The 27,706-nt window shown below is 41.8% G+C and overlaps 2 protein-coding genes across 2 annotated transcripts in view; one reads left to right on the top strand and one right to left on the bottom strand.

The window, feature by feature from the left end:
* The first annotated feature begins 71 nt into the window (after positions 1-71).
* On the top strand, positions 72-27,387 carry REC114 (REC114 meiotic recombination protein). Its single transcript, XM_014953839.1, has 7 exons — positions 72-239; positions 740-829; positions 16,186-16,269; positions 21,266-21,439; positions 23,430-23,498; positions 26,217-26,373; positions 27,329-27,387. Exons 1-7 carry the CDS (start codon positions 72-74, stop codon positions 27,385-27,387), a joined length of 801 nt encoding a protein of 266 aa, XP_014809325.1.
* NPTN (neuroplastin) overlaps positions 26,502-27,706 on the bottom strand; it is a 42,506-nt gene continuing 41,301 nt past the window's right edge. The window contains exon 8 of the mRNA XM_014953838.1: positions 26,502-27,706. The gene's annotated coding sequence lies outside the window, so the exon portion shown is untranslated.

Here is a 27,706-nt window from a genome sequence, read left to right as displayed (position 1 = left end):
CCTGCTTCCCGCTCACCCCCTGCGGGCCCGCCGCCGGCGCCGCGCTTCCTCCCCTCAGGGCAGGGACGGCGATGGCGGGCAGCGCTCCTAGCTCCGGGCCGGGACAGGCCTTGGCGCCGGGCGGCTCCGGCGATACCTCCCTCCTCGGCAGCGCCACGACGTGGCCCTTGCAGCGCTACGGCCGCTTCCTACCCCCGACGGATGGAGACAGTGAAGGGCAAAACACCTCCTCCTGGAAGGTGACGGGTGGTGCGGGGTAGACCGGCTGGTTGGCTTTGCTTTAACTGGGGTTTAGGAGGCCGCTGTGTAGCAAGCAGTAATAAGCGAGGCCTTTGCAGGTGTCTTTTTGCAAGTCCACAGCTAATGCAGGAATCGGGGGAGATTTTGCTTCACGAATTAATGTGAATACATCCGTGATCTGATAGATAGTGACGCGGGGTTTTATTTATTCCTTCCATCAGCAGTGACCCATGGTATTAAAAACTATAGATTGAGTTGGAAGAGTCCGGATGGTTGTTTAAAGTAGTTAAATCTGTACATGAAGTTATAATTAGTAAAAAAATTCTTAAATAGGCCTCCTGTCTTAGGGGAGTGGAGGGCAAGCTGCATTATTGAGGGGTAAATTACACAGCTGACTTTTAGTACTGACCTTTTGAAACCTCTTATTTTGCACTAGAAATGGAAAATGTCGATTCTGTGCTTACAGGGCTAGATTTTTATTTTGTCTATCTCTTTAAAGGTTTTTGAGTCAAATGAAGAATCAGGCCATCTTATTCTTACCATTGTTGTATCTGGCCATTTCTTTATTTCCCAAGGACGAACAGTACTGGTAAGTTTCTCGTGTATAAAGAATGTTTCTCCTTTCATGTTAGCATCAGTATTAACTTCATTTCCCTTCTCAGCCCACGGAAAGGAAACTGACAATTTTATTTTGCTTGTGGAAATTCTATTGTCCTGCTTTCTCTACGTTATCAGGATAATACTAAACGCATTATTTCATTCTGAGGATCAGTGTTTCTTCTGTTGCTCTAAAAATCTAGGTTAAGACGTACTACTAAGTACTGCTGATGTTGAAAGATATGTGGGTTTTTTCAAGATTCTTCTCCCTCAGAAAACAAAAAATAACTGTTAAGAAATAATAAACTGTTAAGAAATAGATATGCTGATGTTGAAAGATATGTGGGTTTTTTCTTCTCCCTCAGAAAACAGAAAATAACTGTTAAGAAATAGATCAAAATGTGACTATAATTTCCCATATGATTTGCTATATGACCCAGCTGTTTTTTTGCCAATGACCTGTTAGTATTTCGGTTTTGATAATTTGTTTTATCAAAGGGTATGGTTTTTTCCAATGTTGGGTAATGTGATCTAACATACACCTTAAATTCATGGAGACAAAATAACAGCTTCAGAGTTGTGTCAGCTGCTTTTCCTGTAGCCTGTACTTAAGTGTGACCAGCAACTAAACTGTAAAGACTTGACAGTGACACCAGAGAGGTCACACCAGAAACACTCCATCTAGAAGGAGTTGGTTTGATGCTAGTGACAGAGCAGGCCTCTGCTGGAGAGTGAAATCAGGTGTGTTCAGTACATATAGCTGATACTAACCAGTGGAAATAAATAAAATAGATATAATAATATCTAAATATAAAAAAGGCTGATAAGTATATTAGAAAGCTATTACAAGCCACTGAAAGATGCTGCAGTGTTAAAATAACGGAGCCTTTTTTTTAATACAGAATATATAAGAGAGTATGTTGTAGCTTTAAATACATATAAGCTTATAAATTAGTTTTTGCCGTTGTCAGCTGCTTTTCCTGTAGCCTGTACTTATGCATGACCAGCGACTAAACCGTAAAGACTTGACAGTGACACCAAGGAGGTCACACCAGAAACACTCCATCTAGAAGGAGTTGGTTTGATGCTAGTGACAGAGCAGGCCTCTGCTGGAGAGTGAAATCAGGTGTGTTCAGTACATATAGCTGATACTAACCAGTGGAAATAAATAAAATAGATATAATAATATCTAAATATAAAAAAGGCTGATAAGTATATTAGAAAGCTATTACAAGCCACTGAAAGATGCTGCAGTGTTAAAATAACGGAGCCTTTTTTTTAATACAGAATATATAAGAGAGTATGTTGTAGCTTTAAATACATATAAGCTTATAAATTAGTTTTTGCCGTGCCTCATAAAAAGTCTGAAACTTAAAGAAGTATCTTGTAACTGCAGGAGGAGAACCATAGGAGTTGGTTTGATGCTAGTGACAGAGCAGATCTCTGCTGGAGAGTGGAATCAGGTGTGCTCAGTACATATCGCTGATACTAATAGATATAATAATATCTAAATATAAAAAAGGCTGATAAGTATATTAGAAAGCTATTACAAGCCACTGAAAGATGCTGCAGTGTTAAAATAACAGAGCCTTTTTTTTTAATACATAATATATAAGAGAGTATGTTGTAGCTTTAAATACATATAAGCTTATAAATTAGTTTTTGCCGTGCCTCATAAAAAGTCTGAAACTTAAAGAAATATCTTGTAGCTACAGGAGGAGAACCACGGATACCCTTGAATTTTTTTGGCATGTGAGTGCGTTAAGAATATTAAACAGATAATGAATGAGCTGGTAGAGAACTGTCAGTCTGGCTATCCCTCGTATGAGACGTGGTGTTTGGCTCACAAGTTTTGTGAGGATGAGTTGAATGTTCTTGGACAAGGTAAAAATGGAACATGGGAAGTATTTCAGCAGTTGCGCTGAATAAGAAAAAGGAACGGAGTAATTGAAAGTCAAGAGTCGCGCTGAATAAGAAAAAGGAACGGAGTAATTGAAAGTTGAGATAAATAGGCAAAATAAATGCAACTGAAATGAGACTTGCTGCTGTCTCTGGCCAAATTCAGGTTGGAATGAATCAGTGCAGGATGCACCTCTCCTGGGGCTGGTCCTGATTTCAGTATCCCCGTGAGACAGCTGTAAGTGTTTAGTAACTAGCAGATTCCTACTACTTTATAGAATGTCCTTGAAATAACCATATAAAGGCTAACCGAAAGTAAGCTTTAATAACAAACTAAAGAGCAAGGAAGACACAGACAAAAACTGTAGTCCTTCAAAGACTGTGCCTGGCAAAGACTGAATCTGGCAAGTGACAATGGGCAGATGAAGCGTGCTGTCGTAAGGGCTGAGTGCGGGAAGTATAAGAGAAGCTTTATGAAGACTTGGCTGAGAAAAGCACTTCCTTGCAGCTCTTGGGTTTAGTGGCTAGTGAAGCTTTCAGGCAGCTGCCTTGCTTGAAATGCCAGATGAGGAATTTCTGAGGTCTGTCAGGTCTGATTCAGCTTCTGAGAGACACTAAGATACTGCAGTAACGATTGCAGCCTAAGAATAGTGCAGAATAGAGGTGGAAGAGACATGTTTGGCAATTGTGACCGATACCTGATACTGAGAGTTTAAAATTAAAAAAAAAAAAGTGGCTGTTTTATTAAAAACCAAAACGTATTTATTTTGGCAATGCTTCTATACCACCCTTAAGGCCAATGCCACCACCGTCTTACTAAGCTTTAGAGAAAGGGTGTACCAAACTGGTGTCGTGCATTTTAAAACCTGATTGTCAGTTCTTTTGGGTGGACTTCTTCAAGTTCATGTCACTGGGGTCACGCTGCAGGTGTGTTCTGTGCAGACAGAACTAACCTAGTGTGAAATGCATCGGTACGACATGCCTTATGCCTATTTATATTTCTCAGAGGTTGGAGCAGTTGCCATCCTGCCTCCATTCCTCTTAAGGCTCGCTGAAAAACCTAGCAAATGCCAATCCCCTAGTCCTGACCATGGGTGGGCATCTGCAGAGTGATATTAGGCTTCCTTTTTATAAGGGATTTGGTCCAGCACATCTGGCTTGGCTTTACTGCTTAGGCTTGTTCCTTAAGCACATGCCCTCCCAGAAATGTGTCCCTTTTCCCAACACTATGCAGTGATAAAATTCTTCTTCCTGGGATGGGCCCAATCTACAGGTATCTTTTTAGTATTTGAAGAACGGTCTGTGGGATCTCTTTAGGAAAGCAGCTGGTGCCATCAAACAGTAAGGTGATCCATGAGAAGGACAGCACAGCCAGTGATGCTGTTGGCCAGTAGCTGATAGCAGCAGTGATATCGAAATAAGTATGACCATTACTAGATCTCTGAATGGTTTTCAAGGAGCAGGCAGGACACTAGAGACTCAGTGTTGTTGTCCAAGGACAGTTTATGCCACAGTCTTTGGACAGAAGTCTCCTAAGGCTTGTTGACAGCAGGAGCAGCTTACAATGCAGTAGACTCCTATCTAGCCAGAACTGCCCAGGCCACTGGTGAAATTCTGCAAACCCCTTATCAAGGTGCTGTATAACACAAAAGTTGCAATATTGTGCAGTCTGTGTTATTGCTGTAGAATTAATTGGACTGTAGAAATGGTTAATCTCACTGGTTCCATCTCCCTCTAGTCTCCAGCTCTCAGGAGTTGTCAGAAACCTGTCACAATATTTAAACAGGCTTTGCACGACTAAGTACATATAGTTCTTCTGAATCTGTCACGGACTAAATCCTCTCAGTGGGGCTCCGTGATAACGGACGTTTTGTCTCGGTGGATAATGCAGAAGTTTCTGCTCCAGAGGGAACGTATCGAGTTTGATAGAATGCACTTGTTGGAGTGATTCAGCTCATGTTCTCACTTCGTACACTGATTCCTATTTTTTGGCCTGGGCTACTGAATATTTCCTTTTTATTGCCAAGGTGTTCTCCAACACCTCCGCGCTGCCTTACTCACTTGCATTGAAATTCCCTCTGCTGTACTTACAGAAGTGTTTCTTGCTATGTAGTAACTGCATCCTTTAAGTTGTTGATGTCTAGTCTTTTGATCTATCTTCTAATCCCTACTTTTCAGCCCGTTTGATGTGGTGTGGGCTTCTCGTTTTGAGGGAACTGGATAACAATTACTGCAGCTTTATACCGTGTTACCTCTGTGTAGGAGCACAGTGAGGTATGAGATCTGCATCCCAGGGACACCGTTTCCTTCTCAACTTGAATAATGATATTGTATTTTTGTAAAATTTCTGTGGATGAATAATAAAGGTGTTTTTTTCTGCTCTAACAGTAATCCAAGGAAGAACTGAACTGCTAACTAAATTCAAGCATTCATGTTTCTAACATTATTTTTTTGACTGCAGCAGTAATGATAGAGCAGGAATCCTTACCCAACTCTGAGAATTTTAACATGATTATCCTAAAGAATAGGGTTTTCTCTAAAAAAAATTTTTCATCCAGCATATGTAACAAAGAAAATTTATTAACCGGATGCTTTTAAAATGGGTCCTACTATATAATGATAAATTTTTATCTCTTCTGGTTTAAAATTGGCAAGGAATGTAGTAAAATCAGTGCAAATAGATGCAAACTATCTTGGTTTGTACCCTCTATTTTCTTGAGGAAGATAAAAGTCAGAGTGCATCTGTTCTTCAGTGGTTTGTTATACAAAAAAAGTCAGAGTGCATCTGTTCTTCAGTGGTGTGTGCGTTTTACAAAAGCCCAAACGAGCCTTTTTAGCTGCCAGCAAGCTCTGTCTTATGCTGATAATACTCTGGGTGGATGTTTTTTAAAAAGCCCAGCAAAAAAAAAAAAAAAAAATCAGTGTCACATACTGAAAAGTGTGAACTTCCAGACTTTGTCTGCTTTCTGTCACACGTAGAACTTTTCTTTGTTCCTCCTTCTGCAGTGAACAGTGATGTTAAATGACCTAACACTTGTCTGAACTCTGTGCTCGTCAGCTTCGTAGTTAGTTCCTGCTAAGCTTGGCTCAGTTGGTTTGAAAAAAAGAGGAGAGAGCTCTTCTGTGAGTTATTTACTTAGTGAAACATCTTTGCTGTCCACCTTTCACCTACGTACAATATTCACAACTCCATTTGCACAAAATTGAGGTGAAAGAGTTGTGTAGAAATGGAAATCTGTATTTCTTTGATGGTTGGATTAACGTGATCCATTCTAGGAAGAATATTCAAGTGCTTCTGACTTGCTGTAAAAATATTTTCTTTATAATGGATGTATTTTTGTATTCTCTTACTCTTTTTTTATTTTCTTAAAGCAGGAGTGTTAAGAAAATCTCTTCTCTTCCTTAGAGAATGCTAGCTATTTAGAGCCAAGTGAGACTCTGTCTCGTTCTATGATCCGCTTTTGAGAACAAAATATTCACATATTCTAACAACTAATTTTTTTAGTACATGGAAAAGACTACAGAATTATTTTAATGAGCAATAAAATAGTAGACTATTTAATGAATTCCCTTCTAGCAGTCTTCTCGCTAATGGCAGTTGAAATACTATTTTCTTGCCCAAAAGAATACTACAACATCTACGCTGAGTCCCAGCGTTTCTGAAGCAGGTGGATCAGTACATACCTCATGCTGTGGACACTGCTACCTGGTGAGGGGCCCTAGGTTTGAAACAGTTCCTTATAGTATCTGAGAAAGCTCCAGAACCAGTCATTGATGGTCACACAGCCATTCCACTATCACAAATCATTGTGGACCTGTTCAGCGTTTCCATCAGTTGCTCAAATTAAAGAAATGATTTATTTTAATGGGTAAACTTTTGGGGACTGGGTAGGCGTTGGAGATCACTTTAAACATTCGTTAATGATGCTGCCAGAGACATAACTTGAAACTGTCTTAACAAGGAAACAACTGCCTTCCTTTTAAAATACAATCTGCTTCTTGTGATCAGCCAAATGGAATGAAGAGGAGGGTAAATGGAACTTCAAAGCGTGGAACATAAAAATCCCTAATGTTGCAATCCCTGTGTGTTGCAAATAAAATGATGTCTTGGTTTGGTAGGGTTTGGGGTTTTTTTTGTTGTTGCTGTTTTAAACAAAGTTCTTCATTTGGAATTAAATTACATAACGTATTTTTAGGACCTGTTTTTGCTCAGTGTTGCCTAACAGACTGCATATTTTACGGCAGAAAAACCTCATTCTTGCATCCTGTAGATAATGGAATTTTAACAGGAATATCTCATCAGCATCTCTGTCGACTTCTGGCCATACTCTCAAGATACATCATGTTCTGTTTACCACAACTCTTATTTCCTCTGCCTCCTTCAAATCAACACATCATGACAATTATATTTTGGTGTTTTAGTCAGTGAAATTAATTCCCGTGCTAGAATTCTTAATATCCTACAAATTAAACAAATTGAAATTGTGAAGAGGACTTATTTAATAGGATAAAATTAATCCAGAGTAATTGATTTGTGACCCGATCTTCAAAAAGTGTAGACTGAATGTCCTTAGTGCCCTCCTGGTCCCCTCATGACTTCTAATAAGCTAACAGTGCTTAGGATACAGTAGATTCTAACTCATTAATTAGGCAAGCATTCAGCAGACGTTCTCGATGCTCTCTTTGCAGTGCCTGAAACTTAGGCACCACATTTTGGAGCTGATATTCAGAGCAGTGCCTTGGGTAGAGCAAGGTCCCTGTGCAATAAATGAGGCCATTTGACGGAAGCGGAGGGAAGCGAGCGGGTTGCTAATGCTGCTTAGGGGTGGCACATTGCAAAGCTAGAGGAAGGCTGTTGTTGGGTTTTGTTTTTTTTAATCAACAGTTCTGTGATTGTTATTTGAAAGAATAGAAGGAACTTTAGTTTTATTGACTTACTCAGCACCACAATGGTAACTCCAAAATGTCAATTTTAGTTTGTTCATTTAAGTATGTGCTGTTGATATGATTGTTTTGGACAAGCTGAATATCCTTCTGCATTAGCTTCCCCATTATATTTGGTATAATGAGACGTTCCTGTTGCATAATGACTGTGTATCCCTGATTGGCAGCAGTAGAAAGTTCTAAGGGGTTCTGATCACAGGGGTTCTGATCTTTTCTCTTGCCACAATTCTTCTAAACCCAGCAATTAGAATAGTTTTTAAAGAGTAGTGGCTAATGAAATGGACTTACCCTAAAGTTAAACGTATGGTATTGATCTAGGGAAGTATCTATTTTGTATCAGGAATTAAAGAAGAAATTGCTTGACTTGACTTCCTAATGGGATGCCCTGAAGAGCTTTACCCAGGTAAAGCCATGAGCATCCAGCTCACCTCTCGAGGTCTCTGGTCAAGTGTCACTGTTCTAAAGTCTATTTTAGGGAGAATTTCAGGCTCTCATTATGAAATATCAAGGTTTGTCCCGAGTTAGGGGCTTATCTTTGCTGTTCACTCCTTCAAGGGGTGGTACTTTGTACCTGTCTATGGGGAACTCTTTCTGGAGAGCTGCCATCTGGGAGCACGGGCTCCTGCACCCAAGGCTTTGTGCTTTGGCAGAAGACATTCCTCAGTTGCCGAGTCCTTTGTGGCTGCACGTCTCCTGGAGTTGCTACTTCATTTAGCTTTCCTGCCTCTGTAGAGACAGAGCACTCTCTTTAATGAGTTTGACCCTGATGTGTTCTTTTTCCACAAACAAACAAGGTTAATAGCAAGATTTAAGATCTGGCTTCTAAGAGATTGGGGGTGAAAAAAAAAAAAAATTGTATGCAAAAAGATAATGCAGAGCTTAACATCCTTTTATTCTTTATTCCAGTTAGCTTGCTGCCTGCCTGCCTTGGATGGTGGGGGTTTTTTTTTGGCCTTTCACCTCTTTCCACCTCCTAGTCTAAATTCTGCAGATCTGTTTGTGATGGCTAATGCTTATACTAAGATGGAAGTCAGAGAACGTGGTTTCTGCTGTGCTCTTACCTTCCCAACCATGCTATACATGACATATTTGGATACTGACACATGGCTTGGAAATTTTCTGCTTTCCCCACTCCACAAGTTGTCATGTTTGGGGCTTATTTTTTTGTCACTCTGACACTCCTACTCTCCACTCAGCTTTCAAGACAGCTCATGCTGTGAGAATAAAAACTAATTTATTTGACCTTATTTAGATCTTGAGGAAAGATACAAGTAAGGAAAATTTCTACTTCTAGGTGTGCTACAAGGTAGTTATGAAGATTTGACTGGAATTATGTTTAAAGTTTAATTTTCACAACTTGAAGCTGGAATTACAATTTTATTCTATTAACGACGGGAAAGCTTTTCAAATTTTTAAGTAGCTTTCTAATTTGAAAAATGTAGAATGGCAACTCATTCTCTTTTGGGAAGGCAATAAGTTAAAAATTAGTATTTTTCAGATACGTGCAAGCATTTGATTTATAATGTATATGTCACCTGTCACGGGTGTAGGGGATGGCTGTGGTTTCTGGGGAGTTGTGTACCACGGTGCTGCGCAGCCTGAATCGGAACGAGTCGTGTGGGACGTTGTCTGAGTCCTTCAGCTTTTCTCTTCTGCCATCTTGCTTCATTATCAGGCAGGACTGCTCTGGCAGCTATGCACTGGGATATTAATTAATACAATAAAATTCCTTTGATCTCCTGCTGAACTCATCACTTCTTGCAAACGCACGTTCTCGGTCTGTGGGATACCCAGCTGACTCCTTAATCCATTACATTATACAATGCATACATTCCTCCTCAACTGTGAACTCTGAGAAGACTCTTCTATTTGCATTTCATGAGCCTGTTGTAAGTGGCAGCCAAAACTGGAGTGTGTGTGGCATTCTGGGGTTGTCTTTTTTTTTAATATTGGTTGTATATGGCAAAGTATATAATGTTTGTGGCAAAAAGACAGTTTTTCTTCCGAAGGTATTGTTTACACATAGTTCAGTTTCATTTCAAAACATCTGTCTCATGAATGAGTGAATCCAAACTGATTGATGCAAGCCAGCATAGCTGAACTGTTACACAAATAACATTTCTTTAATATATATATTAATTTTAGTTAGGATAGGGTTACCTAAAGGCCTTGCAATCTAACATAAAAGGGATAATCTGTTCCTGTGTTCATATGTTGCTTAGCAGCACAGGGTTTCTAAATGATATAATCATAAAAATATTCATAAATAACACGCAATACCTTCCAGCATAGATCACAGGCCTCGTTATCCAGCAGCTTTTTGAATGCTGAGATATAAAATCAGAACAAAAGTATTTCCCAGTTAATGACAGACTAGATGGCTGTAAGGCTGGACCAGCGTTGGCCTCATACAAGGTGTGGTCGCATTTTGCCTGCTTCCAAAATATTTGGGAAATGTCTTGCTTTGTTTTCTCCTTCAGCTTAATCCCTCTCAGGGTCCTCCCTCTGAGAAACTTAGATATTTGTCAGACATGTATGAAACTGTAGTCCTTTAATAGTTTTTGTTACAGATATGATCCTGGAGAATGACAGAAGGAGAATATGCGTGATTGAACGCTAATGACCGTACTTAGAAAAGCGCTGCCATTTCTCTCTTCAGATTGTAAACATTTGAGGTCTTATGTTCCTGCCCACTTCTAGGTTGCCTTTTTGTCTATATTCCTGATTAATCTCACACTGCCATCTGTCTCTGCTCATGCCCAGCGCTGCTCAGCAATGCCCAGCTCTGAATGTAAAGCACCTATGCATGGTGCCTGCTTAAGGGCAGCAGCAACCACGGCTGCTTTGTTCTCCATTTCTGTCAGCGTGGCAGCAGCAGCAGCAATCAGGAGGGACTTCTACTTCTTTGTCAGTGAATCTGTCCAGAGCAGATTTAGAGCCAATTCTTTATCTTGAGAAAGGCACAAATGGATTGCAATCTCAATATATTGCCATATATTCCAGGATATATGCCATATATGCATTCCAGGATATATTGCCATGCAGGTTCCAGGGTCTGTCCCACACCTAGCTCCTGGATGAGATCCTCTCGACTTCGAGCGATGGAACAAGGGACAGATTTATTGTGGTTGTCCTCATTGTTGCTTCGAATTCATGTGCCTGACTTCACATGCAGATTCATAACTATTTAATTGTTGATTGTCATTGTTATGAAGAATCTTATTTTGTCTTAATTCAGGCAGCCTCAAATGCAGCCTATGCTGACTGAGGCACCATGGAAAAGCCATGAGGAACAGAATACACCTTAACCTGGTACAAAATCAGGCTTATTTGCTGCTTAGAACTGAGGAATATCTAGAGGACCCTGACTGTAATGAAAATTACTAATGTAAAGAGAATAGGGTTTTACAGACCAGTGTTTGTCTAAAACATTCCCTCTCCATTTTCAGGTAGCTTGTTTGTGCCAAATTGGGGCTCTTTTCTATTGCTCAAGTCCTGCACTGAGTTTTTCTATTAGGTTTAGCTATTCTTAGTTATTTGTTTCTGCTTGGTAATATACAATCAACCAAAGGTGCAAGAAGAAAGGAAATACTTTCTGCGTGGTTCTTCAGTTAATTACACTTGAAGTAAATTAAATTTCATTTAATCAAATTTTGGGGTTGGAGTTGAATAATTAGGAGTACATAAATAAAAATTCCAAATGCTGTTTTTTTCCAGCTTGCTTTACCTCAGAAACAGGACAAAAGATGACAACCTTGGAAACGTGAATAAAGTAGTTGGTAGGAAAGTTAAACATTGGCTGCCTTTTATGATTTCTTTGAAAACAGTTATTATTTTAAGGAGACAACATTTGTTCAACCCCCATCTTACAGTGAAAGGAAAAACACTATAAAAATAGACTTAATATGGGAACAGCTATATTTAAATAAACACAGTTGGTGTGTGTCATCAAAACCAGTAACTGTTTGAAACCAACAGAGTTAAGTACAAGTGTACATTCCTCCTCAACTGTGAACTCTGAGAAGACTCTTCTATTTGCATTTCATGAGCCTGTTGTAAGTGGCAGCCAAAACTGGAGTGTGTGTGGCATTCTGGGGTTGTCTTTTTTTTTAATATTGGTTGTATATGGCAAAGTATATAATGTTTGTGGCAAAAAGACAGTTTTTCTTCCGAAGGTATTGTTTACACATAGTTCAGTTTCATTTCAAAACATCTGTCTCATGAATGAGTGAATCCAAACTGATTGATGCAAGCCAGCATAGCTGAACTGTTACACAAATAACATTTCTTTAATATATATATTAATTTTAGTTAGGATAGGGTTACCTAAAGGCCTTGCAATCTAACATAAAAGGGATAATCTGTTCCTGTGTTCATATGTTGCTTAGCAGCACAGGGTTTCTAAATGATATAATCATAAAAATATTCATAAATAACACGCAATACCTTCCAGCATAGATCACAGGCCTCGTTATCCAGCAGCTTTTTGAATGCTGAGATGTAAAATCAGAACAAAAGTATTTCCCAGTTAATGACAGACTAGATGGCTGTAAGGCTGGACCAGCGTTGGCCTCATACAAGGTGTGGTCGCATTTTGCCTGCTTCCAAAATATTTGGGAAATGTCTTGCTTTGTTTTTTCCTTCAGCTTAATTCCTCTCAGGGTCCTCCCTCTGAGAAACTTAGATATTTGTCAGAGATGTATGAAACTGTAGTCCTTTAATAGTTTTTGTTACAGATATGATCCTGGAGAATGACAGAAGGAGAATATGCGTGATTGAACGCTAATGACCGTACTTAGAAAAGCGCTGCCATTTCTCTCTTCAGATTGTAAACATTTGAGGTCTTATGTTCCTGCCCACTTCTAGGTTGCCTTTTTGTCTATATTCCTGATTAATCTCACACTGCCATCTGTCTCTGCTCATGCCCAGCGCTGCTCAGCAATGCCCAGCTCTGAATGTAAAGCACCTATGCATGGTGCCTGCTTAAGGGCAGCAGCAACCACGGCTGCTTTGTTCTCCATTTCTGTCAGCGTGGCAGCAGCAGCAGCAATCAGGAGGGACTTCTACTTCTTTGTCAGTGAATCTGTCCAGAGCAGATTTAGAGCCAATTCTTTATCTTGAGAAAGGCACAAATGGATTGCAATCTCAATATATTGCCATATATTCCAGGATATATGCCATATATGCATTCCAGGATATATTGCCATGCAGGTTCCAGGGTCTGTCCCACACCTAGCTCCTGGATGAGATCCTCTCGACTTCGAGCGATGGAACAAGGGACAGATTTATTGTGGTTGTCCTCCTTGTTGCTCCGAATTCTTTTGCCTGACTTCATATGCAGATTCATAACTATTTAACTGTTGATTGTCATCATTATGAAGAATTTTCTTTTGTCTTAATTCAGGCCGCCTCAAATACAACCTCTGCTGACTGAGGCACCATGGAAAAGTCATGAGGAACAGAATACACCTTAACATGGTACAAAATCAGGCTTATTTGCTGCTTAGAACTGAGGAATATCTAGAGGATCCTGACTGTAATGACAATTACTAATGTAAACAGAATAGGGTTCTACAGACCAGAGTTTGTCTAAAACATTCCCTCTCCATTTTCAGGTAGCTTGTTTGTGCCAAATTGGGGCTCTTTTCTATTGCTCAAGTCCTGCACTGAGTTTTTCTATTAGGTTTAGCTATTCTTAGTTATTTGTTTCTGCTTGGTAATATACAATCAACCAAAGGTGCAAGAAGAAAGGAAATACTTTCTGCGTGGTTCTTCAGTTAATTACACTTGAAGTAAATTAAATTTCATTTAATCAAATTTTGGGGTTGGAGTTGAATAATTAGGAGTACATAAATAAAAATTCCAAATGCTGTTTTTTTCCAGCTTGCTTTACCTCAGAAACAGGACAAAGGATGACAACCTTGGAAACGTGAATAAAGTAGTTGGTAGGAAAGTTAAACATTGGCTGCCTTTTATGATTTCTTTGAAAACAGTTATTATTTTAAGGAGACAACATTTGTTCAACCCCCATCTTACAGTGAAAGGAAAAACACTATAAAAATAGACTTAATATGGGAACAGCTATATTTAAATAAACACAGTTGGTGTGTATCAAAACCAGTAACTGTTTGAAACCAACAGAGTTAAGTACAAGTGGCCGCAAGTTAAAGCGGCCCCAGTGGAAGAATGAGATGTTTAGGGTTGCTTCACTAACAGCATTTTGGGGCATGGTAGTGGCATCAGAGAAGCACTAAGCATATAGGTATATTAAAAGATGTTCAACATATGCAGCTTTAAATGAGAGAGAGGTGTCATTGTGCTGAGATGAAATTCACCTTCTGTTAGTTTGTGTGTATTTCCATTCCAAACAGTGAGAACGTTTACTTTCAGATTATTTGTATAAACACCAAGAACACACCCTTTCTGGAAGGGACAGTATAAAATACTTCTCCTGCTTTATATATTCCAGTTCTACGTAGCCCATCTTTCTGTTCTGACTTGAGAGCCTGTCCCCTGTCCTGTTTAAACTCTTCTGTGTGTTTTCTGCAGCCACTTGTTCCCCTGGAGGAGTGTAGTCAGCTGTACCTCACTCCTCTAACTTCCATCCTGGTTTTCTTGCTCCCTTCCTTCCAGCAGCCGTGGCAGCAGAGATGGATCTCATTCCACATCTCCTCTAAAGTACTTCTCATGTACACAAACCTGCATTTTTGTGTTTTGTACAGCCATGTTCTCAGACCTCTTTGCAACGCACATGCACAATTAATGCTGATGTTTTGCTGGCACAGATGCTGCTCGCTATCCCCAGGCTGTTGGCATGACTGAAATTTCTTGACTTTCGACATAACTTCCTGGTGCGCACAATCACCAGCCTGACTTGCTGATGTTTTTCTATTTTCAGCACTAAACAATAGTGTGGGGCCAAACTCTGCACAGCTGTGGATGTCTGGAGCCAAATTTCAGGGGTATAGTCTGCCGTGCAATTGGAATTATGACATGTGAGGCAATACTCATTAGTCTAGAAATGTTCTAACAGTGCTGCCTTATTTTCTTAAAATAATAATCTCGTCTCATTCCTCAGGCATTCTGCTTAGTATCTTCTCTTCCCCCCCTTTTTCTTCTTCCAAGACTTTAATGTCCACATACCAAACTTTTACCCTCTCTGTATAAAGGCTAAAACTTTTTTAGCCTCTCTATATAATTGCATCATGTAATGACTGGAGAACATTGACTTGCCAAGAAAGATGCCATTTCTGTTGCAAGGTCCATCATTTGCAGTTTGTCCCTCGTAGGATCCAGATTCCTTGACTAATTCCTGTAAGAGCAGAGGATAACTTGGTGCTTCCTGTTGGTCACAAAGTGGGGCCTTTCACAGCTTGGCAAGTCCTACCTGGAGATGTTTTGGGAGCGCTCAGAGCAGACAGACACACTGTGAGTGATTGTCCTGTCCTACCAGCCATCAGCTCCTGTTTCTACAGCGCAGAGGGAAATCCTTCTCTCCCTCTGACCCCAGACCTTTTGGGAATGATGTCTGTCTGACACTCTGCAGTCTGTCCTGGCAGGTGTCTCGTCAGCTGTGTGTCTGTTGTCCGCTTTGCCTTTGCTTCAACTCCTCAGTGCTTTCTAGACATCCCTCTCCTAAAAGTTCAGTTACTGCCTTTACACACAGCAACTGTGTGTAGATTTTTGAGTGCCTGCACGCTGAGAGAGCAGTGTCTTACCGAGGTGACCTGTACCAAAATAGGATGGCAGATGGTTTCCCAGCCTGGACCTGCGTAAGATGGATAATAACTCTGGAAAAAACACACTGCTGGTGGCCTGGGATGGACTTGACTTGTGGTTCTCGACCCTTAGGACATCTGTGAAAAGCAGCCTATGCAAAAAGCCACGGTCATTGAAAGCATTAGGAGTTCAGATAAAACAGGTTGGTAATTTCTTACCTACCCTTCAATTTGTTTGGGTTCCCACCCTGACTTCGCTACTAATGACTCTGTGGCAGCCTGGGGGAAGTACCTTGGGAGACACAGTCCATTGCCTTGCAATTTTTATGTGGTGTCTTCAGTTTCCTGGGGTGTTTTCACAGAATGCTGAGCAGTCTGTCTTGTTTGAAGAGACTGACAGTTAACACGACTGGAGTATAAAAACATCTTTATGGAGGTATCAAAGCTGCTGCTTGTTTACCCGAGTTCCATCTGGAGAAGATGCCTCTCTGGTCCCATTCTTCAGGTTTGCCTGCCCTCTGCTGCCCTCTCGGGCAACTTCAGGGGATGTGGAAGAATTTAAAACTCTCTGTCACAGCTGGTCCTGCTGCCCTCTCGGGCAACTTCAGGGGATGGGGAAGAATTTGAAGCTCTCTGTTGCAGCTGGGTTGTTAAGCATTTCATGGAGACTTTCATAACACACACAGATAGAAATGTAAAATATATGCAGAAATTCAGATGTACCTTGCCATAGTGTTGTCACCAGAGCTACAGATTCAGATTTAATTCCTGTTCTGCTTTATTTCAGGAAGGCTTTTCATTAATTGATTCCCACAAGTGGTTAAAGATAGTAAGAAGAGCAGACTGCCTCCTGCTTCGTGCGCAGTCAAAGGTAAACCAAGTTGCTTTTAACGTTTCTAGTAGCTAAAACAGTTCTTTATAAGACTTCTTAGTATTGGATAAATTAAACTAGATTTTATGAGATACTATAAATTGTCTATATAAATTAAACAGATTCTTTTTCACTCTAGATATAAAACAAGAATGGATTGACTCACCTGATGTCTTTTCTAACTGTTAATATTCAGCTCTTTCAGACTGCTTTTGGAGAGGTAGCTACTAAAACGGCTGGACCACTATTTATTTTAGAATCTATCTGCTGTGGCTAACAATTAAATAGATGAAGCGATTGTCCTACGTGTAGGGAAGCTACCAATGAGTCATACTTCACTTGGGAAACAAATATCTAAGCAAACAATTATTTAGCCATTTTGAGGCCCCCGACACCTGGCACAGCAGCGACAGGCTGGCGCTTCAGGCATTTGGTACTCCAGGCAATGAAAGGGCCCCAGGTTTCTGGCCTCCTGCTCAGCTCTCAGGAAAAAGTGGTTGGTTAGCCTTTAAAGAATTAAATGACACTTGTTTCTTACCACTTCGGTATAAATCTCAATTTTTTTGGCTCTTAGATGAACTCTGAGAAGTGTCTTACTCATCTACACTGAATGTTCACCAGGTTTTTCAGAAACAAAGCCTGTTTCAAAATAAGCCCTCTCCCTTCTCCCCTGACACTTTCTAGGCTTTGTTGTTTCAGCAGAAACAGCTGCCTCTACTTTAACTGTCTCTGCTTAACAAGACAATTCCTCTCTAAATTAAAAAGAGGAATTCTGGGAAAAGATAAGCCCCATGTTCAGTAGCTGCTAGTTCAGAGACCGGTTTAACTCTTGGCACCATTCACAGAACTAAGTTATGAAAACATCTCTCAAGTTTTGTGAGCTGTTCAGGCATTCTCCTCTGACAGGATCTCTGGGACAGGTGGGGTTATTGTAATTGCAGATAATAGCGATATCCAGAATAGCTGAAAACTGTAAAAATTCCTCTTTAGTCAGATTTTCATCTTTTAGCTGATTTCCTTTCTGGAAGACGCGTAGATGTTTCTTTATAAGGATGTTGTAAACCAAACAATCTGGTTTGCAGAGGAGAGAATGCCGTGCTAATTGCAAGATAAAAGCAGATGTGAGGCGTAATCAATCATTTAAATATAAGGAGTTCTCTTGTTTCAGAATAAGTCTGGTCTAATGGTGGCACTAGGAGCTGCACGAGTGACTTGAGCTGCTTTAAACAAATGGGTTATGCTTGCCTGAAACCAAAACACTTTTGCTCTCTGATTTTTGTCAGATTCTTACAAGATGTGGGTTGTCACTGAAGAAGCCATCTAAGCAGAAGCAGGCCAGGTTTTCAAAACCCAGTTCCTGTATCTGAGACCACAGGGCTGCTAAGGGGCACGCACAACTAAATATTACACTATCCTTTCTGCTTTACCTTGTACTCCTTCTGTTTATTTCATTCTCCTTTCAGTTCTTTTCTTTCCTGCGCTTGCTTTTTTCGCTGTGTGTTGCCTGCTTTGCAATTACAGAATAATCCATGTCAAAGAAAACGTGAGGTTAATAATTGGGATCCCGTACTTCAGGAGAAACTGAGTGAATATTAACTGATGGCTTTTTGTAAGGCATTAACTTATAGCAAAACTTAGTAATTTCTTAATAAATACTACTTTAATAGGGCATTGTGAATTTTCAGGTGGTAGAGTGAGTTTCTAAAGTGTATTTTGAGAAGCTTAATGTTAATGTACTTGAAGGAAGAAGACATGCAGAGAAGATCCCTGTCACAGACTGGTGAAGCTGGGCTGTACTAGTGGCAGTTTCATTCCAGATGTCTCATTCTGCAGCCCTACCCCTCAGACACACACGTGTGTCTCACACTCAGCTGCAAGCAGCGCTGCCTGGCTGTGCCTGCCCCTTACACAGCTCCATCTGTAGTAATCACCTGTCTCACGGCAGTCTTTGATGTGCCTCTATGCAGAAAAACTTCTTTACATGAAACAATCTGTCAGAAGGAGCAAGACGAACGTTCTTAATACTCTTGTAGTATGTGATTTCCAAAAACTTCTTTACATGAAACAATCTGTCAGCAGGAGCAAGACGAACGTTCTTAGTACTCTTGTAGTACGTGATTTCCCTTCTTAGAATCACAGAATGGTTTGGGTTGGAAGGGACCTCAAAGACCATCGAGTTCCAACCCCCCTGCCCTGGGCAGGGACACCTCCCACCAGACCAGGTTGCTCAAGGCCCCATCCAGCCTGGCCTTGAACCCCTCCAGGGATGGGGCAGCCACAGCTTTTCTGGGCAACCTGTTCCAGTGTCTCACCACCCTCAGAGTAAAAAATTTCTTCCTGAGATCTAATCTGAATATTTTTACTGTTTTCATTGAGCTCGCGCCCCCGGCATGGGAAGAGGCACAGATTTGATGATCCAGGTGACCTCAAGGTTCTTTAATACTTGGCTACCCCCGGCATGGGAAGAGGCACAGATTTGATGATCCAGGTGACCTCAAGGTTCTTTAATACTCAGCTCTTAGAATCACAGAATGGTTAGAGTTGGAAGGGACCTTAAAGATCATCAAATTCCAATCCCCCTGCCCTGGGCAGGGACACCTTTCACCAGACCAGGTTGCTCCAAGCCCCATCCACCCTTGGCCTCTTGTGTTCTTCAGCTGATTGTTGCCCAGTACTCAGTTTATGCTAAAACTTGACATCAGTTTAGCTGAATTTAAGTACTCTCACTCTTTCCGTAACGGAAAAATGTTTAATTTACCAAGTCTATCATTGTTTATAAACCGCAGCCTTAAGTATTTAACATTCCTTATGAAAAAGCAGAGGGCAACTCAAATGGACTGTAGTGATAACTGAAACAAGTTTTCTTTGAAAGTCTCTAAAAGGAATTCGAATGAAGATGCAAGTTACCTTTCTGTCATTTTAATGAGAACTCACCTGTCTGGCAAATCCAAAATCCACAAATCACTTCTCGGTTGTATGAAGCCGACCCAGTTAAGTTGACATCTTAGTTAACTAGAGGCACTGTAACTGGGCACTGGTAAAATGAGTGCTACACTTTGAATTATTTTGACATTTTTTTCCATTTAAAAGGCACTGAGACAAGCTTTTATGCTTACGGTGTCCTAAAAATCATTTTCTGTAATAGAAGCATCTTAAAATAACATGCATGTAAACATACAGGCTGTCATCAAGAGCTGCCTCATCTTTGAGACAAAGATTGTTAAAGTGAAGGGTGTCCTGGCCTTGGTGTAATCAGCACTCTAGCAGCATGTCTAGTCATTAAAAAAAAAACTTATTTTGACATTGAAATCTTGGGAAGATGAAGACTCAAATAATCTGGGCTGGGCCAAGGAAAACTTGCTTCTTTTCTAGTATTTTACCTTTGCTTTAAATTCAAAATTTCAAGATCAAAGTGGAAGTCCCTGTAATTCACTTCCTGAACAAGAGCATTCTGTAGGTATCTGCCTTACATCAGCTGAACGTGCTCAGGAGAAGCTTATCACACACAACAGGCTCTCCAGCCCCACCTTTCCAGGGTGCTTTGCTGCACCTCATCTACTTAAAAAAATATCTAATATAGTACAGCCCAACAACCTGTACTGGGGGTCAGTTCTGCCTGCATTTTCTTATTTTATTTTTAGTATTATTTCCCTATTTGGAGTGATGTATTTGAGTTTCTTGCACTCCTAGTCAAGGTGTCTCAGCATCTCTCCAAGGCACAGCTGTGTTCTGTGTGAGGGCCAAGCTGAATCTGCAGGTGTAGCTACCACGGGCAGGGCAGTGGGTGGGTAAGGCTGGGCTTGATGCAGACAGTAACATAAATCCTAAATGGAACATAACAGTTCCCAGAAGTTTTTAGTTTAGGTTCCAGAGTTGACTTACACTTCAGTTAGCGCCGTTTCATTTTTTTTTTTGTCACAAGTAAGCACTCAGAGTCGGCACATCCTTATAGACCAGAACTGAATTTCCCTCCTATCCCTGTAAAAACCCTGTCGCCGGCAGAAGGTTTCACTGAATTTCACTGAATTTTTAGAGTTGGAAGGGACCATAGAGATCATCTAGTCCAACCCCCCTGCTAAAGCAGGACCACCCAGAGCTTGTCAGAGCGTGTTACTCAGGAGCATCCAGGTGGGTCTTGAAAATCTCCAAAGGGGACTCCACACCCTCCCTGGGCAGCCTGTTCCAGGGCTCCGTCACCCTCACCATGAAAAATTTCTTCCTCATATTCAAGTGGAACCCTTTATGTTCCAGCTTGTGCCCGTTGCCTCTTGTCCTGTTACTGGGAACCACTGGAAAGAGTCTGGCTCCCTCCTCCCTCATCCCGCCCTTGAGATACTTGTCAGCATTAATAAGGTCTCCCCTCAGCCTTCTCTTCTCCAGACTAAAGAGTCCCAGCTCTCTCAGTCTCTCCTCATAAGGGAGATGCTCCAATCCTTGAATCATCTTTGTAGCCCTACACTGGACTCCTTCCAGCAGTTCCCTGTCTCTCTTGAACTGGGGAGCCCAGAACTGGACACAGGATTCCAGTTGTGGCCTCCCCAGTGCAGAGCAGAGGGGCAGAATGACCTCCCTTGACCTGCTGGCCACACTCTTCCCTCTGCAGCCCAGGATTCCATTGGCCTCTTGGCCACAAGAGCACACTGTTTGCTCATTGTCATTTTGTTGTCCACCAGGACCCCCAGATCCTTTTCTTCAGAGCTTGTCTCCAGCAGCTTGTTCACTTGGCTGCACCTTTAGTTCATTCACAGGTGGCCCCGTTTCACTTACCATTTCCTCGGGCTTTTTAAACGGATTTTCAAACTGGGAATCATGCTCTTGTGGTTTAGCTGCTGGGATAAACGAAGGTACAGCAGGGAAAACTTGTTTCTTTATATTTAAGTTGGTGCAGCGATCCAAAAATTAATCACCTTCTCGCTAACTGTAACAAAGAGGAATTTAATTAAAATAGTTGGAGGGGATTCGCAGTTAATTGAATTTCTCTTTGGTCTCTGAGCAGAATGAATGCCGCATGTTCCGCGTGCAGTTTGGTGGGGACTCCAAAGCCCAGATGCTGGATCACTGCTGCCGCTGCGCGCAGAAACTCGCCGAGTACCTCCCGGTTGAAGTAACAGATGAACAAAGCCAGAAGCTCTACCCCAGTCTCCTTCAGCCACCCAACAGCCAAACTCAGGTGGGTGGAAAGCAGTCAACAAAACACATCGCTACTATGTACAGTAAGTAAGAACATAGGGGGAGAAAAATAGAAAAGTCATCAACTGTAAATGAGAAATTTTACTTCTGAAGGAAGTTGCTTGTAACTATGAACCCCAAAATTCACTCTACGTGCAGGGGAACCTCATTAGTGACCAGGGCAGAGTTACTCAGCTGCTGAAGCCTCCCCTTTTCTTAGCCTACCTCAAAAAAAGTTAACGGAACGGGGCTCAAAAATGGAAGACTGTGATGCTTTCTGCTGAGGTTAATAAAGAAGAATAGGGGCAGAGGCTCAGGGCTCAATATTTATCCAAAACCCACGTCTGCAGTTCCATCAGGGTGGATTTCAGCTAAGGCTGCTGGGAAGCACCTGGCAGACTTTCACATCAATTACACGAGGAAAGAAAAATGATAAAAGCATCTTTTAAGAACCATGAATTGTGTGCTCCTTCTTGTGTTTACTCCCTGCTCCTGTTTTGCAGTGTTAATAATTGTAAATATGCAGTTGTAGCCATTTGAGCTTAACCTGACACATTTAAGAGTGATTTCAGGGTAGGAACAGAATGTTTCCCCTCTCCAAGACAAAGACCTAAGGTAAAAGGAAAAGGCAGAGACAGACTGTTTCTGAGGGTGATTAATTCTTAAATATGTGCTGTCTTGGTTATCCAGAGGATCACATTTACCAGCTCTGAAAACACCCCTGCAGCTAACTCTGGGCTCCCCAGTTCCAGGACAGGGAACTGCTGGAGAGGGGACAGCAGAGGCTACAGAGATGATGAGGGGGCTGGAGCATCTCTCTTACAAGGAAAGGCTGAGGGACTTGGGGCTTTTTAGTCTGGAGAAGAGAAGGCTGAGGGGGGAGCTGATCAACACCTATAAATACTTCAAAGGTGGGTGTCAGGAGGATGGGTCCAGGCTTTTTTCAGTGGTGCCCAGGGACAGGACAAGAGGAAATGGGCACAAACTTGAACATCAGAACTTCCACCTAAACATGAGGAACTTCTTTCCTGTGAGGGTGGCAGAGCCCTGGAAGAGGCTGCCCAGGGAGGTGGTGGAGTCTCCTTCTCTGGAGACATTCAAACCCCACCTGGACACGTTCCTGTGGGACCTGCTCAGGGTGGACCTGCTCTGGCAGGGGGTTGGAGGACATGGTCTCCAGAGGTCCCTTCCAACCCCCTAGCATTCTGTCATTCTGTTCCTTAGCCAGGACAGTACGAAGGTAATGTAATAAAAATATCAGGACCAAGACTGAGGCCTAAAAAAAAAGATTGTCAGAGCTTCGGCTCCATCATCTCCCTGACAGGACTAGGGAAGTCCTACTCTACTGGGCAGTGGAATAGTGTTTGGTAGAGAAAGCGTGGGGGGAGGGAAAAAATATCACCAATTTGACTCACACAGTTTCCATAAAGGCATCTGGGAGGCCTCCAGCAGCTGATACTCGAGATGTATTGTGTGTCCTTTCAGCAGGTCACCTCTCCTTTGGGCTTTGCTCATTCCCCAAAAGCTGAGAACGCACGGAGAGCTGTTTAACGGTGAAACGCTGCTGAACACCAACACTCAGACTCTTGGTGTTGATAACACTCTTGCTCCAGAAGTTAAGACTGAAAACCTTGCTCAGAAAAAAAGAATTGACACCTTTTTGGTGCTGTGGCCCACGGGAAGGAAAAAAAAGCCTGCTCCTGCTGAGCGTTCACACACAGCATTTTTTAAAGTTACTTCTAGCAAGTAGTTTAAAAGTTCTCTTAGTTTAGACATGACAGTTTAACTACAGGCCCATTATTTCCTGTCGTTCACTTTTAAAGGCTTGAGCAGATGTGCATTCAGGTTCCATAAAAAGATGCCTTTTCCCTGCCTGAGGTGGCTGAGCACATTCCCTTCCCCTTCTCTCTAAAAATGGAACTCCTTCCCTTCTCGCACATGCCCACACGCTGCTTGGTAACAGGCCCTTATTTGCATTTGCTATTTTCTAGCCAGATGAGCCTCTACCAGATTCCTGCACAAGCCTTGGAGAGAGAAGATCTGTAACACAGCTAGCACAGGTAAAAAAATTAAATAAAATCCAATATTTAGCTCCTGTACCTGAATCTCTCTGGTGCAGAGAGAGAGGAAGCTCTCTCATGTGTGGTAAACATCTGGGAAATGGCTTCTCTGAACATCAGGATCCTCATTTATACCACCACCACCACAGGATCTTGCTTAATGAGCTGGGAAGTAAGTGGCAAAACCAGGTATTTCATGGTGCAATTACTCCATTTGCATAAGAACAACCCACACGCTGACAGCACACACATACCCAGAGGTCTCATCCAAATAAGCAGCTTTGGCACCCTGCAGAAATGACTTTCAACCCACAGTTGAACTGGGAAGTGCAGGGTAAAGCTGTAGTTAAAAGTAACCGGCAGATTGTTGCCTCTTTCCTGTGAATTTGGGGCCGACCAGAACCAGATGACGGAGGTAAAAACTCTCCCCTTTCCAACCCCTTGTTTTTGTGCAGTTGCTTCTGAGGGTTCCCCAGTGGGTCTGTCTCACCCACTTTCTGTACCGACAGAAGGATGAAATCCATGTTTTTTCACCTCTGTGGCATCAGGCACAATTCCTATTACAGATCTGTCATCTCTTAAACCCAAAAGCCCCTTCAACACCCCTGTTTTGACAGCAGAGCTCCCCGTACCCCCCTTTCTGTGGCCAGGGCTGTTACACACCCTGCTCTTCGTCCCACAGGGGTTTGTTACCCTCCTTTACAAGGCAGCCAGAGGGATCAAACAAAGCACTTTGCCTTTAGCAACTGTGTTTTTCGTGACCAATCTCTGCTTTACAAGGCAATGTAAGCTAACACTATAAAAGAAGGACTTATCTTCTAAAACCTGCTATTTCTGGGGCCCTGCACAAGGTGAGGGCGTGATACCTGCTTCTGAACAAAGCTTTCTGCTGGCGAGGCCCCTGTTTGATCCATCTCTTGCTTGAATTACTAATTCCCAGCACAAAAGGACTCCTGGGTGTAGTAGTTTCCTACATCCCTCCCTACTTGGTCAGTTCAACACAACCACGCTCGGAGCTGGGCTCTCCATGCCCTGCCCCACAGACTTGCTGTACAACTTGCTTTCCCCCCCCTTCAGCTTCAAAAACCTGAAATCTCTGAGATCCCCCTTTCTCTGCCCCGCTCTGGACTTCAATTTCTCCATTTCCAACCCTTCAAGAAGCTGGCTGCAGTGCTGCTTTTCAGTATTGTCTTGCAGATTTTTTTTTAAAACACATATTCAACAGTCTTCCATTTGTGTTTAAACGTATTTTTCTCCAGTCAAGGCTATGGCGTGACCCAGGAACAGAGCAACACTGTTTAAACGTATTTTTCTCCAGTCAAGGCTACGGCATGACCCAGGAACAGAGCAAGGTGAACCAACAATAAGATTAGTGAAAAAATATTTGGGGTGGTTTTTCTTTTCCTCCTCACAAGTAAAACTGTGCTCTGCTCCAGCTGCCAGTTCTCTTGCCCCATTTCAGGTCCAAGCAGCAGAAGTTAGGCTCAGTCAGGCCCCAGCAGCAAATCCTGCCTTTCCCAGAGGGAGAGGCTTGGTTTAGCCTGTGCCTCTCCCACCAGCACGTCAGAAAAAGAGCCCAAACCAGGCATTTTCAGCTTTTTTTAAAGGCAGACACAGACTAACCAGCGACACCACCCTTCACCTGGGACCCTCTGTGCATCATACCCACCTCATCGATTTGATTTGCTTCCCTCCCCTGCAAAGTACCCAAAACCCACCCATAATGGATGTGGCAGCTTTAATGACTCCAGTGCAGTGGGTAGAGAGAGTTACAGGCCGGGAGGGCGGTGAGGTCTATAGAAAGGTGGAAAAACATTGGTGCAAACACTTGGTTTTTAACACAAAGTGTGAATAATGTTCTCACTGAGCAGTTCCCCAAGGTGACTGACTGATGTGGCCCAGTAGTTTTAGCCCAATAACTTACTGGTCCATGAGACTGGTGGGTTTCTCCTGCGTGGCTACGGACGGGAGCGGTGTCACCTCTGGGTGCTGGGAGACGGTTGGGGCTGTCCCAACCCCAGCACCACTCCTTGGCCACCTCCCCTCTGCTGCCACTGGTTTTACACCCAAACAGACCACAATTCAGCCACCACCAAGGGAAAAAGCCAGGGGAGGGGGTTAAATGGGCAGGAAAAGCTGTTTTAACCCTTAAAAAAGCCCCATAATTGACTTTTAAAAGTCACCTTGCTAAATTAAGAGCTTAGAACCACATACTGGGTTCTACAGTCCCAACGTACGCTTCCTCCAGGATCCTCTTCTCCTGCACAGAAGGGATATTCCCAAGGAAAGCACCTTGGGATTAAACTTAACCCTTAAAAAAGCCCCATAATTGACTTCTAAAAGTCACCTTGCTAAATGAAGAGCTCAGAACCATATACTGGGCTCTACAGTCCCTATGTACGCTTCCTACGGGATCCTCTTCTCTTGCACAGAAGGGATATTCCTGAGGAAAGCACCTTACCCAGGAAACTGCCATTTGGGATTCAAATAATCACAAAGGGAATTCAAAGTTGCACAGAAGCCACGTTGGAACTGAAGCTCCCTCTGGGGGAAAAATTACGTACCGAAATCGTGTGTGATAGGAAGTATTTTAGCAGCATCAAGGGGGCAGCTGCCTCTTTGTTAAATACTGACGTAGCTGCGTTTTTCCAAAGCCACATAATGTTACCTTTGATGTCTATGATCCCAACACCTCTGTTTTCCTTTTGTTTCTCCCAGTCTGTGCTGAGGAATAAGCCCGAGCTCCTCCTGGTGTCGCGGCACCCGGCCTGGCCGGCGCAGGAGCTGGGGCCCTTCATCCGCCTCTGCCTCCTGGACCAGGATTTCCCAGCTTTTGTGGAAGATGTGGAGAAGGAACTGAAAAAACTCACCCAAGGTTGAGAAATCCCAACTTGTTGCCACTGGGATTCACCACGCTCCAGGCCAGCCAGCACTTGGGATCCACAAGCTTAAGTGTGATTAAATAGATTTGATTTCAAGAATATTGAAATAGTCTCACGCATTGGTGGTGGTTTTTTTTTTTTTTTGGTCAGTGTTTTATTTTTAAAAACAGGTGAATCCACTTTTTATACATCATTGCACTTCAACAAATACACAGAACACGAGTTCATGCATCTACAGTTACGCACATCATGAGAACCCTGTTAGGTCTATTTCTACAATCTTTAAATCATGAGAAATTACAGTGTCAAACTAAAGAGTATAACTAGTTGCATAGAATATCACCATGCTGTAACATTTCATCATTTAAACAAAAAACAAAACGAAAACAAAACAAAACAAAAAAAAAAAGAAACTTATAAAAGTTTGCCTGAATTGAATGTACAAGAATATGTTGAACACATCAGTGCAAAAGGATCGGAGAATTTACATGAGTTAACAAAAAAAAAAAAAATCACTTAAAAAGCAATCATATATATATATTTATAAACTGAAGGTTTGTTTTTGTTGTCGACTGCATTCCACCACCACCACCTCCAACCATTCCAGCTTTTGAAGTCTGATTATAGGACACCCCAGTCTCTCTCTCTCTCTCTATAGGTTAAGCCCTTAAGATAATTTCAATTTATATTACTCCTCTAAGTACCAGCACAGTATAATTCTCTCATCTTTCAGACATACAGTAAAGGAATGAATATCAGCAGCTTAAAAATGAAACACAATTACTGTAGTTTGGTTTTCCCCCTCCCCCAAAATATAAATATATAACTGTATATATATTTTTAAGTTTTGCTGTACTTTACAAAAAGTCTCACTAGATGGCAGCGGTGCGCTTTAGAGCTTTGCCAAATTTTTTTCTTTTTTTCCTTTTTTTTTCTTTTTTTTAACAGCTACAGGAAGTAAAAAATGGCGCATGCGTGAAACCGACTTCACTACTTCTAATCTTTAAATAGAGCCAGGAAAAAAAAAAAAAAGAACAGAAAATAATAAAAAGCAACATTCACAGCACATCAAGCCCAAAATAGTTTACACCTTCTACACTGAAGCATTATTGAAATGTATCTGGCTAGGTCATCCTTACAGGAGAGGCTAAATAAGGCATGCGTTAGACAGTCATATCGTTGCTCACTTGAAAAGGAAAAATAAAATAAAATAAAAATAAAATAATAAAATAATAAATCAGACAGAACTGGAGTTCTAGAACCAAGAGTTCCAACCCTTAAATTTAGCAGGTCATATTGCCATCAGTCTCTCAGAAACTTAAAGCT

This window comes from Calidris pugnax, unplaced genomic scaffold, assembly GCF_001431845.1.
Source record: "Calidris pugnax isolate Ruff unplaced genomic scaffold, ASM143184v1 scaffold237, whole genome shotgun sequence".
Classification (NCBI taxonomy): domain Eukaryota; kingdom Metazoa; phylum Chordata; class Aves; order Charadriiformes; family Scolopacidae; genus Calidris; species Calidris pugnax.
This window is presented reverse-complemented; position numbering and strand designations above follow the sequence as displayed.